The following is a 16,181-nucleotide window of genomic DNA, read 5'->3' as shown; positions in this document are numbered from 1 at the left end:
TGAAAGAGGTAGATGATAAAGGAGAGGTTAACTACTTTTCTTTTTATAGGAGGAGGACTCAGAGAGGTATCTCCTCTGTACTAATGTTCCTTCTCTTTCTTACTCTGCTTTCCTGAGTTACCCCTAGCCCCTCTAAAGCGTGGAACAGCCATTCCACTCCAGGGCTCCTCCTCCCTACTTCCTGATTGCCCATTCCCCTGGCTCAGCTCCCAGTAGCTTCCCCCAGGCTCTTGCTTGGCCTTGTTCCTACCCACTCGTAACTACTCTAAACCCTCCCAGTTGCTCTAGTCAGCCAGCCAGCCCCTAACATAGACAAGACCTGCTCTCTCAGGAACCCAGAATTACCCAGAGTTACCCAATCTCTGGCCCCACCTTCCCCTGAGAATCCAATCGTTCTGGAATATCTAGTAATCTTTAACTTCTATTTTCCACAGGGCATAGAGAGAATGGAAATAGGATTTGAGTTCTGAGAGAAACAGGAGCCCAGAAACTGGGCTGGGGATAGTAACTTGAGAGGATGCGGGAGTGTTGGAGGCAAGAGGCAAATGATTCATTTGACTCAGAATTGGAGGGGACTTAGAACATAAACAGTGGACTCTCAAGGCAAAGAAGTGAAGGGTTCAGGGGCTGGAGAGATGGCTCAGTGGTTAAGAGCACTGGCTGCTCTTACAGAGGACCTGGGTTGGGTTTCCAGCACTCACAAGGTGGCTAACAACCCTCTATAACTCCAGTTCCAGGGGATCCAACACCCTCTTCTCACCTCTGTGGGCACTGCACGACATGGACACCATGGACACAGGTGCACTTACATATACTGCAGACAATACACTCATACACATAAGAATAAAATAAAAATAAATAAAATATTTTTAAAAACATATTTTAAAGAAAAAGTAAAGGGTTCAAAAGTGGGGGCAATTTCTGTTCATCCCACTTCATGGTCACTTGTTTCCCCAGGAAATCCCCAGGAAGGAGAATACACTCAGCATTCCCTTCCCTTTCCCAGAGGGGAACCACCTCCTTAGACCCCTGTTCCCTTATTCACTCTGCCTTGTCACCTCCTGTCCCCCACATCATATCCGTCAGAATACTTCCTCTCCTCATTTCCTTCCTGCTCAGGTCACTAATACCTGCCCTGGTGCCCATCATTTCCTGAATTACCCACCCTATTGTGACTTCCAGTCCCATCTCTTGACTTATCACATGCCCTGACCCTCTCTGGGTCCTGAGTGAACCAAGCTGAGGCTGGAGGAGTCAGACAAGGGGCTGAGAGAGCAGAAGGGTCAGGGGCAAGAGGAGCTATCACCAGAGTACTCCTATTGCCCCTTTCCATCCCCCCATCTGAGATGAGAACAAAGGGGGTGACTCAGCAGTGAAAGACAATGGACCTTAGAATGGCAGCAACAGTGTGTGGGGGGTGTTGGCATCAGGCATCAGGCACAAAAGATGCAGTGTCCTAAGCAGCCCCCCAAGAGCCTTCACCCCAGTCCCAACTCAAGCTACCTCCAGGGCTAGGCAGCCTACAGTCTCTGCTGACTTCTCATGGGTTGGATTAACACACATATAAGCAGCGCTCCTCTTAACACATTTAGTGTTTAAGGAAAGAAGGCCCGGAAAAGGGTGAGGAATGTATAGGGTAAAGGGACCAAGTCTTTGTCTCGGCTCTGCGGGAGGTGGGGGGGGTCCCCTTCTCTAGTCCGGGTCTAGGTCAGTTCCCACAGGCAAGGGATCTGGCCCCACCCTTTGGTATGGTTCCCATTAGGTCAATTTTCAGGCTAGAAGTCTGGCTTTCTCCTCTTTCTCTGCTGCTAAGAATTCTCTGTGCCACTCCCCTGTTTTGTCTGCTCCACCCGGCTGCTCTGCTGGTGGGCTGTGTCCCAGGGACCCTGTCTGGGGGAGATCTAGGGAAGGCCTCTTTCCAGTGAGAAAACTGCACAACCCCAACGGGTGGGTGGTCCAGTTGGAGCTGGGCTTAGAAAGAAAACGAGAGACAAAAACTAGTCTCTGAGGCGGTAAAACTCTTTGTCCTTAGAGAATTGGAATCAATTGTTACCGCATTTCTATGCTGTTACTTCTAGGAGGATAGTGGTAGGGTGAGAAAAGTACGAAACTGTCCAGACCGGATGAGGCATTACGAAGGGTGCTTCCTGGGTCTGTGATTCTGTACATTCACTCCCCGTGTCATCTGTAATAAAGTGACTCCAAACCCTTGCACCCGCCTCTACTAATGGTGGTGGCCTTGGCGTCTTTTTTTTTTTTTCTTGCGGAGCTCGCAGACCCTCCCAACTACACTTGAGTCCCCTTTCCCCAATCCTATTCGGGACGTCTGGAATCTTCTGGATTCCATGATAAAGAGATAGTGGGCAAAATCTGGGTGTTCCCCAGGATCGCAGGGCTCAAAAAGCAGGACTACGTCCAAAAGCAGGACTACGGCAGGAGGATGACCAAGGTGGAAAGGGAACAGTAGGGAAGGAACCCCTTGCAAGTGTGCTAGGGAGACAGGGCGAGAGAGCAGTTTCCAAGGTATATGCGGGGGCGGGGGGACGGAGTATGAGAGGGACGTGGAGAATCAGCGTGAAGTTGCCTCAGGAAGGAACCTCAAATTTCTCTCACGCCTAGAAAAGCCTGAGGAACGCCCTTACTAAAGATGACGGCGGTCAGCGTTACTCAAGTGCAGGTGAGGCCGAAGCGCAGAACCCAGATGTTCGGTTCGCGGTTTGCCAGCTTCCAAAATGGCGGCCCCATTGTGCTCATAGACGAGAAGCCCACAAGGAGGTGCACGGATTCACTTCCGCCCGGTTCTCCTTCCGACAGTCCGCAGCCCAGGAAAGATGGCGGCGCTGAGGGCTCTTTACAGCCTCCGCGGCGCTGGGGCCCAGGTGCTGCGGCCCGGATCTGGGATCCGACTGCCGATTCAGCCCAGCAGGTGAGAACAAGGGCATCCCTAGATGCGTTCTCCCCAAGGCTAGGGTTTCTCGAGTCTGAGGACATTCCAAGGGCCCGGTGACCCCCCCCTAGGAAAGAATGACCCAGGCCTGTGACCCTCGTTTCACAGGCCAGATTTCTCAGAGGATGGGAAAGAGGGTCCTGAATTTGTTTTTCCAGCGGCGAAATTAGTGCAGTGAAAGACCCTGCCTCACAACTTAGTGTACCTCCTTTCATACCCTAAGAAGGCCGACCCCTCTCTCCCTGCCCCTCCCCCTTTCTCCTGTCTTCCCGCGCCCTATGGTTCTCCCTCCCCGCTTCTCCTCCCTCCCTTCCCCCTTCTCCCTCTCCCCTTCTCCCTTACCCTCCCCCACCCCAGTATTTTTAGGTTTACCATGAATAAATGTCTTTCTCACATTCATATTCACGAAGAAGCTTGGATACCCAACTTTGCATATGCAAAGCTGCACTGACTCTGTGTGACTTTGTGTTGAATACTGATCTTCCTAATTTGGGCTTTCTTAAAAGTGAATGGGAACAGTGGAACCAAGCACTATTCAAGCTGATTGTATAGGATCTATCTTTAACTCCTCAGAGGTGCTCGGCAATGGCAGCCAGATGTGGAATGGGCAGAGCAGTTTTCAGGAGCTGTCATGTACCCCTCCAAGGAAACAGCCCACTGGAAGCCTCCACCTTGGAATGGTGAGTATTCAGAGCTACTGCCCGGAACCATCTCTGCCCCTAGTTGATTTTTAAGTATTACTGAGCTTTCTCTCAGGTAAAACAGGAATTTATTAGGTACAGAAACAAAGGAAGGGCCTTCCAGAAGAGAGTAATCCTCAATTAAAACCCAAAGGTCCTTACCAAATTTAAATAATTAACATCAACTTTCCCCAGATTTGATACATTGTTATCTCTCACTGGAAAATATGGTTTCCCTATCAGCACTCAAATGAAACCTACTCAAATACATTTTCTTCCATCAAAACTGGCTCTTTTGTGGTTTGAGAGATGCTCAGAGGATAAGAGCACTTGCTGCTCTTGAAGAGGACCTGGATTTGGTTCCCAGCAACCACATGTCAACTCACAACAGTCTGTAATTCCAGCTCCAACGGATCAAATGCCCCCTTCTGGCCTCCATGGGTACCTGTGTACTCATACATACTTGTAGGCAAAATATTCATATGCATAAAATAAAAATTAATCTTGCTTGGTGTGATGGTGCACACCTTTAATCCCAGCACCTGGGAGGCTGAGGCAGGTGGATCTCTGTGAGTTCAAGGCCAGCCAGAGCAATATAGTGAGACTGTCAACAACAACAACAACAAAAAAAAACTCCCACCAAATAATAAATAAAGAACAAAAAGAAGTCCCAGAGAGCTGTCTCATTTTTTAAAAAATACAACTTCCTAACAGGTACATACACACAAGCTAGCTCTTTTGCTGTTTTTCCTCTTTTTTTTTTTTTTTTTTTTTTTTTGTTTCGGGGGTTTTTCCTGCAGTTTAGGATGGTTTGTAGCCACCATGTGGGTGCTGGGACTCAAACCCTGGTCCTCTGCAAGAGCAGTTAGTGCTCTTAACTGCTGAGTCATCTCTCCAGCCCCTGTTTTTCCAATTTAAAAAAAAGTTTTAATTTTAATTTTATTTTATATTTATGAGTATATTGCCTACATGTGTGTAAATGTACCCAGGATGTGTACTGCCTGTAGAGGTCAGAAGAGGGTGTCAAATCCCCTGGAACTGGAGTTATAGACAGTTGTTAGCCACCATGTGGGTGCTGAGAACCAAACCCAGGTTCTCAGCAAGAGTAACCATTGCTTTTAACCACCAAGCCATCTCTCCAACCCATTTTGCCATTTTTTGAAACAGGGTCTTACTTTGTAGTACAGGCCGGCCTCAAAATTAAGGTCTTCCTGCCTTAGCCTCCCAAGTGCTAGTATTACTAGCACCACCACATACAGTCTAGTTCTTCTTGATCTTTTGATTTCAGCCAGTGGTACCCACATTCTCCTAGTCCTTCAAGATTATAACTTTGTAGTCATCTTAGGCTTTTTTTTTTCTCTCTTACCCTCCATATCTTTGTCTAAAAAGTCACCAAACTATGTAGACTCATCATTTCTCCCTTTCAATTTTCTAGATTAGCTTATTTTTATAAATGTGCATGAGTGTCTGTCTGTATTTACAGACCATATGTGTGCAAGTGCACACGGAGGCCAGAAAAGGCCATCAGATCCCCAGGAACTGGAGTTACATGTGGTTGTAAGCCACCCAAACCATCTCTCTAGCCTTCCCTTTTAAACTTTGTAATTTTTTTTAGGTGTGCACCACCATGCCCGACCTTACTTATTTATGTGTATGGTGTATGCGTGGCCACGTGTGGAAACTGGAGGACAACTTGCAGGAGTTGGTTCTCTCCTTCAGTGATGTGGGTTCCCAAGATCAAACTCAGGTCATCAGGCTTGATAGAGGTGACTTTACTTGCTGAGTCATCTTGCCAGTCCCCAGCCTCTCCTTTTTAATTTTCATGGCCATCACTCTTACTCAGATTTGTCTTGTATTAGATGGTGGGTTTTTCAAGAGGATTTACTGGTGTTTTGCCCCTTTCCAGCAATCCTATGTAGTTATCCTCACCTTCATCTTCCCCCAATCATCATTTTACATCATTTACAACATTTACATGTTACTCTTTTGCTTAAAAATCAAGATACTTCTAGTTACATTTCCAAAAATTAAGTAACAATAGCAGTTTGTTATGTTCCAAACATTTTTGTGTGAATTACTTAATCATAATAACCCTATGGAAGTATTATCCCAAATATAAAGAAATGACGGGATTGGGAAATTAAAACATGATCAACAGTTGGGCATGGTGGTGCACGCCTTTAATCCCAGCACTTGGGAGGCAGAGGCAGGTGAATCTTTGTGAGTTTGAGGCCAGCCTGGTCTACATAGTGAGTTCCAGGACAGCTGGGGCTACAGGGAGACCCTGTCTCAAAAAGACAAAAAAAAAAAAAAAAAAAAAAAAAAAAAAAAAACCCAATGTGATCAAGGTTGTAGCCAGATTTGTACTTGGATCTGTCAGACTACAAAGCCCATACTGAAGAATTTTGGTTGAAAGGTGGGCTTTTGACCCATGAACTCCCTATTGCCTCCCAGGCCTTACTCTTCTGCCACCTAGGAAGTCCTGTTAAGTTTCACAGGTAATTACTTACTTCTAAGACTTAACTTGTGTTGATTTGAGAGCCTGGGTTGTTTCTTCTCCACTCTATCTGAATCACTTCTTATATTTTGTTTATTTTGTTTTGTTTGTTTTTTGCCTTTGTGGGTTTTTTTGAGGGTCTCACTGTAGCCCCAGCTGGTCTGGCACTTGTTGTGTAGACCAGGCCTGGCTTCAATTTCACAGAGATCCACCTGTCTCTGCCTCCTGAGTGCTGGGATCAAAGGCATGCACTGCCATGTTGGGCCACTTCTTAATATTTTAAATAAATCATTTATCTGGTAACTTGTAAAACTGACCTGTGTTACTAGTTTTCTCATGTACTTATTTTCCAAGTTAAAGTGAAAGTTTCTTCATTGTAAAAAAGTATCATTCGAGCTGGGAATGTAGCTTAGTTGATGGTGTGCCTGCTTAGCATTCATGAGGTCCTAGATTCAGTAACCCAACACTGCATAAACTGGACATGGTAGTATTTTCCTGAAACCTCAGCATTCAGGAGGCCGAGGCAGGAGGATCATAAGTTCAAGGTTACCACCTTCAACTATATAATGATAGTGAGTTTGAGGCCAGCCTGAGATATATGAGACCCGGTCTCAAAAACAAAAGAAATGCAAAATCCCTGTCTTTTTTTAAAAAATATTTTATTATTTATTTATGGGTGTATTGCTTGCATGTAGGTAGGTGCATTTGTGTCATGCAATGCCCTTGGATATCAGAAGAGGGCTTCAGATTCCCTGGAACTGGAACTACATATTATTTATTTTATGTGTATGAGTGTATTGCCTGCATGTCCCACGTGAGTGCACCCATGTCATGCAATGCTGCGGAAGTCAGAAGAACTTCAGATCCCCCTGGAACTGGAGTTAAGGACAGTTCGTAGCTGCCATGTGGGTGCTGGGAATCGAACCCGGGTCCTCTGCAACAGTTGTCAGTGCTCTTAACCACTGAGCCATCTCTCCAGCTCCCAAAATCCCTGTCTTTTAACAGTAGTATTAACTGTGTGTGTATATTATTTACTTTTCTGAGACAGGGTCTTACTATGTAACCCTGGATGGAACTTGATCTGTAGACCAGACTGGCCTTGAACTCACAGAGGTCCTCCTGCCCCTGCCTCCTGAATACTAGGATTAAAAGTGTGTGCCACCATTTCCAGCTTAAGTATGTATTTCTTGACTTATTGGGCATTCATCAGATATACTTGGATATATCATGATAATTAAGGATGTATAGACCTTGAAACTGGACAGGCTAAGTTCAGGTTCTGGTTTTGTCACTTAACTTGTTCTGAGATAGCAGAGAAGTCATTTGAACTTTCTGACTTTGGTCTCCTGTGAAATGGAGATAATGGTTGGATCTATTACTCATGGTTGTTGTGAGAATTGAATTGATTAAAATAAGAAAAATGCTTAGAGTAGTAACTGGCAAGTAATAAAGATTATGTAAATAGGGGCTGGAGAGATGGCTCAGCAGTTAAGAACATTATTCTTGCAGAAGACCTGGGTTTGAATCCCAGCACCCACATGGCAGCTAACAACTGTATGTAACTCCAGTTCCAGGGGATCTGACAGCCTCTTCTGTCCTCCGCAGGCATTGCACGACACGGGTGCACGTACCTACATGCAGGCAATACACACATATACATAAAAGTAATAAAATATTTTTTAAAAGATTATGTAAATGTTTTGTGTAATAATAGTTATTAGTTTAAAAAAAGCTGCTAGGCGTGGCGGTTTACACCTTTAATCCCAGCACACTAGCACTTGAAATGCAGAGGTAGGCAGATCTCTGTGAGATTGAGGCCTGATCTACATAGTGAGTTCCAGGCCAGCTAGGGCTACAGCTATCTCAAAAAACAACAACAAAAAAAAACAAAAACAAAGAAGCAGCAAGCCAGGTGTGGTGGCCCACACCTTTAATCCCAGCACTCGGGAGGCAGAGGCAGGCGGATCTCTGTGAGTTCAAAGCCAGCCTGGTCTCCATAGTGAATCCAGGACAGCTGGGGCTACAGGGAGACCCTGTCTCAAAAAGACCAAAAAAAAAAAAAAAAAGCAGCAGTAGCTGCAGCAACAAAAGCCAAGCCTGGTGACATAGGCCTGTAATTCCAGGTATTCAGGAAGCTGAGGCAGGAGGGAGGGTCAAGGGTTCAATGCCAGTCTGAGTAATAATGCCTGTCTCAAAGTAAAAAAGGGAGAGGGCATATAGCTCAGCGGTAGGGTATCTGCTTGGCACATACAGTGCCCTAGGTTTAATCCCCAGCACCACAACAAAATAAAACAAAAGATATTCTAGGGGGTATAGACTAAGTTTCATATTCCTCTCATAAGAAAATTCAAATCTCCCCTCCTTTTTTTCCCATTTAATGTCATCATCCTTATTATATTGGGCACAAGGACATTAACAAGGTATGGAATGGTAAACTAGAAGATCTAAAGGGAGAGCTAACTCCTTGCTGTCTTTGGGGGTTTCTCAAAGGGGATTACCATTTACCTTTGAACTGTTTCCTGCTTCTCAGATGTGGACCCTCCAAAAGACAAAATGGTGACCAACTTGACTCTGAACTTTGGGCCCCAGCACCCAGCAGCCCACGGAGTCCTGAGACTGGTGATGGAATTGAGTGGAGAGATGGTGAGGAAGTGTGACCCTCACGTCGGGCTCCTACACCGAGGCACTGAGAAGCTCATTGAGTACAAGACCTATCTGCAGGTGTGGAGGTGAACAGGGGCCTATTGATGGGATCTGAGCTTTAGCTTGGGAGGAGGTTGGTGAGGGGCAGTAACCCCTGGAGGTTGTTAGACAGTATTGGAGGATTGGGGAATGGTTAAAGGATACTTGAGTCATTTGGATTTTTCCCAGCAGCAATGCTTTGGGACCACATTCCCAGCTTTCCTTTGGCTGTCTTTTGGCTGGCCCCTTTTCATTACTATAGTGCCTCAGTTTCCCTCCTCTAATGTGAATGCGTCAAAACTAATGTCCCTAAGGGCAGAGAAAGAGGAGAGAGACGTCAGCTTTTGGGGATTAATAGCTTCTTCTTGTCTTCCCACTGTCTTAAATTTGTTTTCGAAACACTCAGTGAGTCAGAGTGACTGGATGAGGTTTTTGACGGTTTGTCGTCTTTAGGAGAACTGTGTGACCCAAATAGTTGAAGGTCAGGTTTGAGGGAGTTGGATCTGAGATGGAATTCTGAAGTTAGTTTTTCTTACTGTTATGACGGAAGATCCTGAAAACAGAATAGTGGAGTTAGGACTTAGACTCAGCCCAGTTATGGCTTCTGGTCCCAGCATCCATGGGTTAATCCCTGTAGTAGCATTATCCTGCGTCACAAATGACATCAGGCCCAGAACAGGCTGTCCCAATGAGCGGCATCTTGGCTCCACCTCCTTCCTGGAAGTTGAAACCACTTCAATGGACAGCTAGAACTTGGCTTTCTTGACATTCTGGGGGAAAGACCGTTCTATCTGGTCTTCTGTTTTCTCTCACTCCCCGATAGAATAGTCTTTTACTTTAAAACTGATCCCCTTTCTCTTTCAGTATCTCAGTTCTAAGAGACTTAAGAGAAAAGAGATTTGGAAGTCCAAGGGACTGTTTCAGAAAGGTCTTGCTGGAGTCAGCTTTTTCTGGCTTGGAAGAACCTGAATGTTAAATTTTCAGGAGTTTTGTGACTTAGTTGCTAAGTAGTCATTATTGGAAATTGCCAGGCCTGGTGGCACATGCTTTTTATCCCAGCACTTGAGAGGCAGAGGCAGGTGGATCTCTGAATTCTAGGCCAACCTGGTCTACATAGTGAGTTTCAGACCAGCCAGGGCTACATAGTAAAACCCTGTCTCAAAAAAAGAAAAAAGAAGAGGGGTGGGTGGTAGAAAGTAGATTATACAAAGTTATGATTTTTCTCTTTTCTTATTTATGTTTTAATATACTAAAAATAAAGAAATTCTTAAAACTATATATTGGAACATATAATTCCTCATTAATAAGCACATTTGAAAAAATATTTTATTTATTATTTTTATCTTATGTGTATGCATGTATTGCCAGCAGGTAGGTAAGTGCACCCGTGTCGTGCAATGCCCACGGAGGACAGAAGAGGCTGTCGGATCCCCTGAAACTGGAGTTATGGACAGTTGTTAGCTGCCATGTGGTGCTGGGATTCAAACCTGGGTCTTCTGCAAGAACAGTCAGTGTTCTTAACTGCTGAGCCATCTCTCCAGCATATGCACATTTTTAAATAAAGTTAAAAAATAAATTCAAGCCAAGTGTGATGCAAGCGTGTAATCCCAGTACTTGGGAGGCTGAGGCAGGAGGATTGCCTTGTTTGAGACCAGCCTGAGCTACGTAGTGAGATTGAGGCCAGTCTATTAAGAATTTATTACATGCTGAGCATAGTGGCACACACCTTTAATTCCAGCACTCAGGAGGCAGAGGCAGGTGGATCTCTGTGAGTTCAAGGCCAGCCTGGTCTCCATAGCAAATCCAGGCTAGCTGTGGCTACAGGGAGACCCTGTCTCAAAAAGAATAAGCTGGTGTGGTGGCACATGCCTGTAATCCCAGCACTTGGGAGGCAGAGGCAGCTGGATCTCTGTGAGTTCAAGGCCAGCCTGATCTACATAGTGAGTTCCAGGACAGCTGGGGCTACAGGGAGACCCTGTTTCAAAAAGACCAAGAAAAAAAAAATTATTACTTTTTTGTTATTACATTTTTCTACTCTGTACCATTGAGATACTTTTATTTTATATGTATAGTGAAAATACTGTATAATCATGTTCATATTTCCCAAGGGTACATTCAGTTACATTTTGGTAGCTTAAAATTGGCCATGATGGGGATATTTTCACCATGGAAATTGGCAAACATGATAAACCAAGGTTCTCCCATCATTTTGGAGAGCCTGTTTTTTTTAGTCTTTTTGAGGCAGGGTCTCCCTGTAGCCCCAGCTGTCCTGGAACTCACTATGTAGACCAGGCTGGCCTTGAACTCACAGAGATCCACCTGCTTCTGCCTCCCAGGTGCTGGGATTAAAGGCGTGCCCCACTATACCCGGCTGGAGAGCCTGTTTTTAAACATTTTATGCTATTTTTAAATAAGCATATTACTGGTTTGGGGAAATTCTGTTCTGCTTTGCTGGGGCTTCTGAGAATTGAAAAGCTTATGAAGCACCGTCTTCCATTATCTGACAAGAGGAAGGTTTCCAGCAGCCAGACTATGGACTCCTGTTAGGTATAATCTGGATTCCTTTCTTTTCCCAGGCACTTCCATATTTTGACCGACTAGACTATGTGTCCATGATGTGTAATGAACAGGCCTATTCACTGGCTGTGGAGAAGTTGCTAAACATCCAGCCTCCTCCCCGGGCACAGTGGATCCGAGGTATGCTCTGCTCCTTATTCCTGTTGCCCACTGTGAGCACAGTGTCCTCCCCAGCCCTGTCCCATCTTAAGTACATTGAATTCAGGTTTGATATTCAGACCCCAGCCTCTGCCCAGACTGCACTTTAGGGTGAATCCTTGGTCTCTCTCTTTCTGAAGATTTATTTATTATGGGTACAGATGTGGGCCTGTATGAATTTATATGTACCATGTGTGGGCAGGAACCCAGAGGTCAGAAGGCCTTGATCCCCTGGAACTGGATCAGTGTGTGGAACTGGATGAGTGTGTGAGTGTATGCATGTCATGGCACACATGTGAGGTCAGTGGACTGCTTATGGGAGTCAGTTTTCTCCTACCATGTGGGTCTCAGGTATCAAACTCAGGTCATCAGGCTTGGCAACAAGTGCCTTTACCCAGTGAGCCATTTTTCCAACTTCATGCTTCTCTTGTGTCTTCACCTCTCCATAGTGCTGTTTGGAGAAATCACACGGATTTTGAACCATATCATGGCTGTGACTACACATGCCCTGGACATTGGTGCCATGACCCCTTTCTTCTGGATGTTTGAAGAAAGAGAGAAGGTATAAAAGGGAGGCAAGGATAGGAATAGAGAAAGTACAGGAAGTAGAGAGGCTATCAATGAGACAGACAGAGAGGAAAGAGAGGAGCTGGGCAATGGTACATGCACTGCCTTTAATACCAGTACTCGGGAGGCAGAGGCAGTTAGAGCTCTGTAACATCAGGCCAGCCTGGTTTGTATAGCAAGGCCAGCTGGGGCTACAGGGAGACCCTGTGTTAACCCCTCCCCGCCAAATAAAAAGGGAGATAGAAGGAAAACCTTTTTTTTTTTCGGTCTTTTTGAGACAGGGTCTCCCTGTAGCCCCAGCTGGACTAGAACTCACTATGTAGACCAGGCTGGTCTCGAACTCACGGAGATCAGCCTACCTCTGCCTCCGGAGTGCTGGGATTAAAGGCATACACCACCATGCCTGGCAAGGGAAAACATTTAAGGAGAGAAAGTATATTTTAGTGGATTATATTCTTAGGAATTTAGGGATTGGGTATATCATAAGAAGTCAGAAAGCTACAGTGTTGTTGGACTTGGTGGCCTAGGACTTTGTTACTAATTCCCAGTGTGTTCTATCAAGATGTTTGAGTTCTATGAACGAGTATCTGGAGCACGAATGCATGCTGCTTACATCAGACCAGGAGGTGTGCACCAAGTGAGTGGCTCTCTTGCCCAGTCTTCTTTCTTCTGTGACCACTGGAGGGCAGTGTGGGCGATGGAGACTAACCTGATAGCCCTGTGGGAAGCAATACTGAGCTGTCTCTGCATTATGGAGGCTCTGCTGAACACAGCATCATCTCATTTGGCTTCTAGGACCTACCCCTTGGGCTTATGGATGACATTTATGAGTTTTCTAAGAACTTCTCTCTTCGGATTGATGAAGTAGAAGAGGTAAGATAGAAATCAATGAGAAAAATATTTCATCTTATCAAATACAGATAAATAAATAAATAAATAAATACAAATTAATACACCAGTGTTTGCGATCAACAGATGCTGACCAACAATAGGATCTGGCGAAATAGGACAGTGGACATTGGGGTTGTATCAGCAGAAGACGCACTTAACTATGGATTCAGGTAAAAGACTACAACTTCTTTCCTTAGAGATAAGAGTAGGAGTCAGGAGGTATAGCCCAGTGCCTTGGTTTCAAGAATGTTTGGCTTTCTCTTTGCCATGCCTTGAGTTTGTGTCCCTTACCCAGAGTGGCGGAGGGAAAGGGAGACTAATGAAGACTGTGTCTCCTTTTTTGGTTTATGGAGAGTGGCCCTTATGCCCATTATATCCTACAGTGGAGTGATGCTACGAGGTTCAGGCATCCAGTGGGATTTGCGAAAGACCCAGCCCTATGACGTTTATGACCAGGTTGAGTTTGATGTTCCTATTGGTTCTCAAGGGGACTGCTACGATAGGTAAGGTCCAAGTACTTGCTCAGCTCCTTGCCCTGCCTTTTTTCTTTGCCGATTTCTTCTTTACTGTATTGCCTACTGTCTGGAGGAGCCTGTGTAATATGCAAAAGTTGGTCTGGAGTAAATTCAGTGGTAGAGTACTTAGCATTCTCAGGGGCCTGCAGCAACCCCCGCCCCATAGCAAGTTAGATTGCACATAATGTAGCATCTTATTTTTGCCTCTACACCATTCCTGTCTTAGATAAAACTAGTTTGAACTGTATTTGTACCTGAGAAAGCAGAAGCAGAAAAGTTAGGGATTTGCCTATTAGTGGCTCAGATTAGAATGCTGCTAATCCAGCCCATTTCCACTAGATTCTAAGCTTCAAAACCCATTTCTGTTTACTGACTCTGAGTAAGATTTGCTACTATTGTTCTTTCTGTTTGTCTTTCCATTTGACTCCCTTATTCTGTAGTCCAAAAGATATTTAAGAGGGTAAAGAGGAAAAAAAACTACAGGCCATGTTCTAAAAAAAATAATGAGAGGATTTGGGGAAGGACTCAATAGAATCCTTCAGTAGACTTGAAATACTGCAGGGTTTATATAGGCAGCCAAGCCAAGCAGAGATTCTGTACTAGGAGAAAGTGAGGAAAATTTGCCTAATGCTTTTGAGGTCTCCCAAAGGGCATCCTTTCAACCTTCTACCTCTACTCTGCCTGCTTGTCTTTTGTTCTGAGTCTGTTTCATCCACTTCAGGTACCTGTGTCGGGTGGAGGAGATGCGCCAGTCCCTTCGAATCATCGCACAGTGTCTAAACAAGATGCCTCCTGGGGAGATCAAGGTTGATGATGCCAAAGTATCTCCACCTAAACGAGCAGAGATGAAGGTTGGCTACAGGGAAAGGGAAGGAAGGTGGGGAATTGGAAAGGGACCAGTGGCCAGGGAGGAATATCCTTTGATTAATCCTACCTTTCAATTTTCCTTTTTCAAAAAATTTACTGTGTAAGATTCTAAACCTCTCACAGCTCTGTTTAATTCTGTTTCTACTTTCTGACTTACACATGGACTCTTAGTCTCCCTGAGGAGAGAGATTACTCTCTGTGCAAGGGGAAGACCTCGGGAGAGAGTTGGATCTGGTTTCCTGATGCTCCCTTTTTCCTCCCCTCAGACCTCCATGGAATCACTTATTCATCACTTTAAGCTGTACACCGAGGGCTACCAAGTTCCTCCAGGAGCCACATACACTGCCATTGAGGCTCCTAAGGTGAGGAGGGAGAGGAAGGAAAACACTGTGGAGTAGGTGGCTGGAAGTAGACATCTAAGAAAGTGCTCGCTCATTAGTGACAGAGAAGAGAAACAGAGAGGTTTTGTTGGCAGAGAAGAATGTTATTACTATTAATGGGCATTCAACCTTCTTCCTTGGACAGGGAGAGTTTGGGGTATATCTGGTGTCTGATGGCAGCAGCCGCCCTTATCGATGTAAGATCAAGGCTCCTGGTTTTGCTCACCTGGTAAGAACCAATCCCAGTGATTCTAACTGCAATACATTGATCTCATAATTTATTGACCTTGGTTGAAGATTTGTTTGTTTGTTGATTGGATTTTTGATTTTTGAGTCAGGGTTTCACCATTTATCCCTGACTGGCCTGGAGTTCACTATGTAGACAAGGCTGACCTCAGTCTCACAGAGATCCGTCTGCCTCTGCCTCCCAAGTGTTAGGATTAAAGGCATGCACGCCCACACTTGGCTAATTTTGTTTTGTTGTTGTTGTTGTTGGGGTTTTATGGGGTGTTTTGTTTTGTTTAAGACATGGTCTCCCTGTGTTCACAGCTGGCCTAGAACTCTATGTAGACCAGGGTAGCCTCTGTCTCAGAGATCTACCTGCCTCTGCCTCCTAAGTGCTGGGATCAAAGGCATATGCTATTACACCTGGCTTAATTTTGCTTTTTTTTTAGGGTTTTGCTATGTAGCATATCCTAGCGTAGATCTCCCTATATATAGGGAGGCAGGATGGTCTTGAACTCATGATTCTCAAATCCTTAGCCAGGATTATAGACATGAGCTCCTCTGTCTGGCTTGGATGAGGTTTATGTGAATTCTTCCACTCTGCAAACCTGTGCTAACACTGTTGCTGTCCCCTTCTCCTCAGGCTGGTTTGGACAAGATGTCTAAGGGACACATGCTGGCGGATGTTGTTGCCATTATAGGTATGAGACCTTTTATGAAGCAGAGGTGTCTAAGACAAAGGGTTTAGGACTCTGGGCACAGAAACTGATCACTCCTTGTTCAGGATAGATTATGTCATGGTCTCAAGGCTTTAGTGTTTTGGACACAATAATGCATTCTGAACCTCTGTTAATGTCACTTTTTTATCCTCTGACCTTCTAGGTACCCAAGATATTGTGTTTGGAGAAGTAGATCGGTGAGCAAGGGAATAGCACTTAATCTCCCTTGCTTGTCAGCTTCTTCTGGAAAGCCTGTCCCTCACTGGAAATGAGGCTGTGTGTGTCTCTGTGTGTATAGATGTAAATGTACATGTTGACTTAGCCATACAGGCTTTCTGTGCATGTACTAGAAAAGGAGAAATTATAATAAATTAGCTGCTTTGCGGCCCCTATGCTCAAACTTCTGGTATGTCTTTCTTGGTGTCTTACTGTCTTTCACTTTGTATTTCTATGACTTAGGTCTTGGCAATTTTCCCTGCTCCTCTCCACCCCCTTG

The 16,181-nt window shown here is 45.0% G+C and overlaps 1 protein-coding gene across 1 annotated transcript; it reads left to right on the top strand.

Annotated features, from left to right (window-relative positions):
• Window positions 1-2,627: 2,627 nt before the first annotated feature.
• On the top strand, window positions 2,628-16,085 carry Ndufs2 (NADH:ubiquinone oxidoreductase core subunit S2). Its single transcript, XM_008847988.2, has 14 exons — window positions 2,628-2,926; window positions 3,521-3,627; window positions 8,655-8,845; window positions 11,383-11,503; window positions 11,971-12,083; window positions 12,651-12,725; window positions 12,884-12,961; window positions 13,064-13,149; window positions 13,363-13,482; window positions 14,216-14,345; window positions 14,628-14,723; window positions 14,887-14,970; window positions 15,610-15,667; window positions 15,849-16,085. Exons 1-14 carry the CDS (start codon window positions 2,832-2,834, stop codon window positions 15,884-15,886), a joined length of 1,392 nt encoding a protein of 463 aa, XP_008846210.1. The 5' UTR covers window positions 2,628-2,831; the 3' UTR covers window positions 15,887-16,085.
• The last annotated feature ends 96 nt before the right edge of the window (window positions 16,086-16,181 follow it).

The sequence above is a fragment of the Nannospalax galili genome, unplaced genomic scaffold (assembly GCF_000622305.1).
Source record: "Nannospalax galili isolate Female #2095 unplaced genomic scaffold, S.galili_v1.0 scaffold484, whole genome shotgun sequence".
In the NCBI taxonomy this organism is placed as follows: Eukaryota; Metazoa; Chordata; class Mammalia; order Rodentia; family Spalacidae; genus Nannospalax; species Nannospalax galili.
The sequence above is the reverse complement of the archived record's forward strand: the minus strand, read 5'-3'. Positions and strand labels throughout refer to the sequence as shown.

Bases quoted from the DNA above. Each gene is read 5' to 3' on its own strand.
- Ndufs2 (XM_008847988.2), top strand. From the start codon at position 2,832: ATGGCGGCGCTGAGGGCTCTTTACAGCCTCCGCGGCGCTGGGGCCCAG. The intron at 12,726-12,883 runs GTGAGTGGCTCT...TTTGGCTTCTAG, and splicing joins GACCAGGAGGTGTGCACCAA to GACCTACCCCTTGGGCTTAT. The intron at 12,962-13,063 runs GTAAGATAGAAA...TGCGATCAACAG, and splicing joins GGATTGATGAAGTAGAAGAG to ATGCTGACCAACAATAGGAT.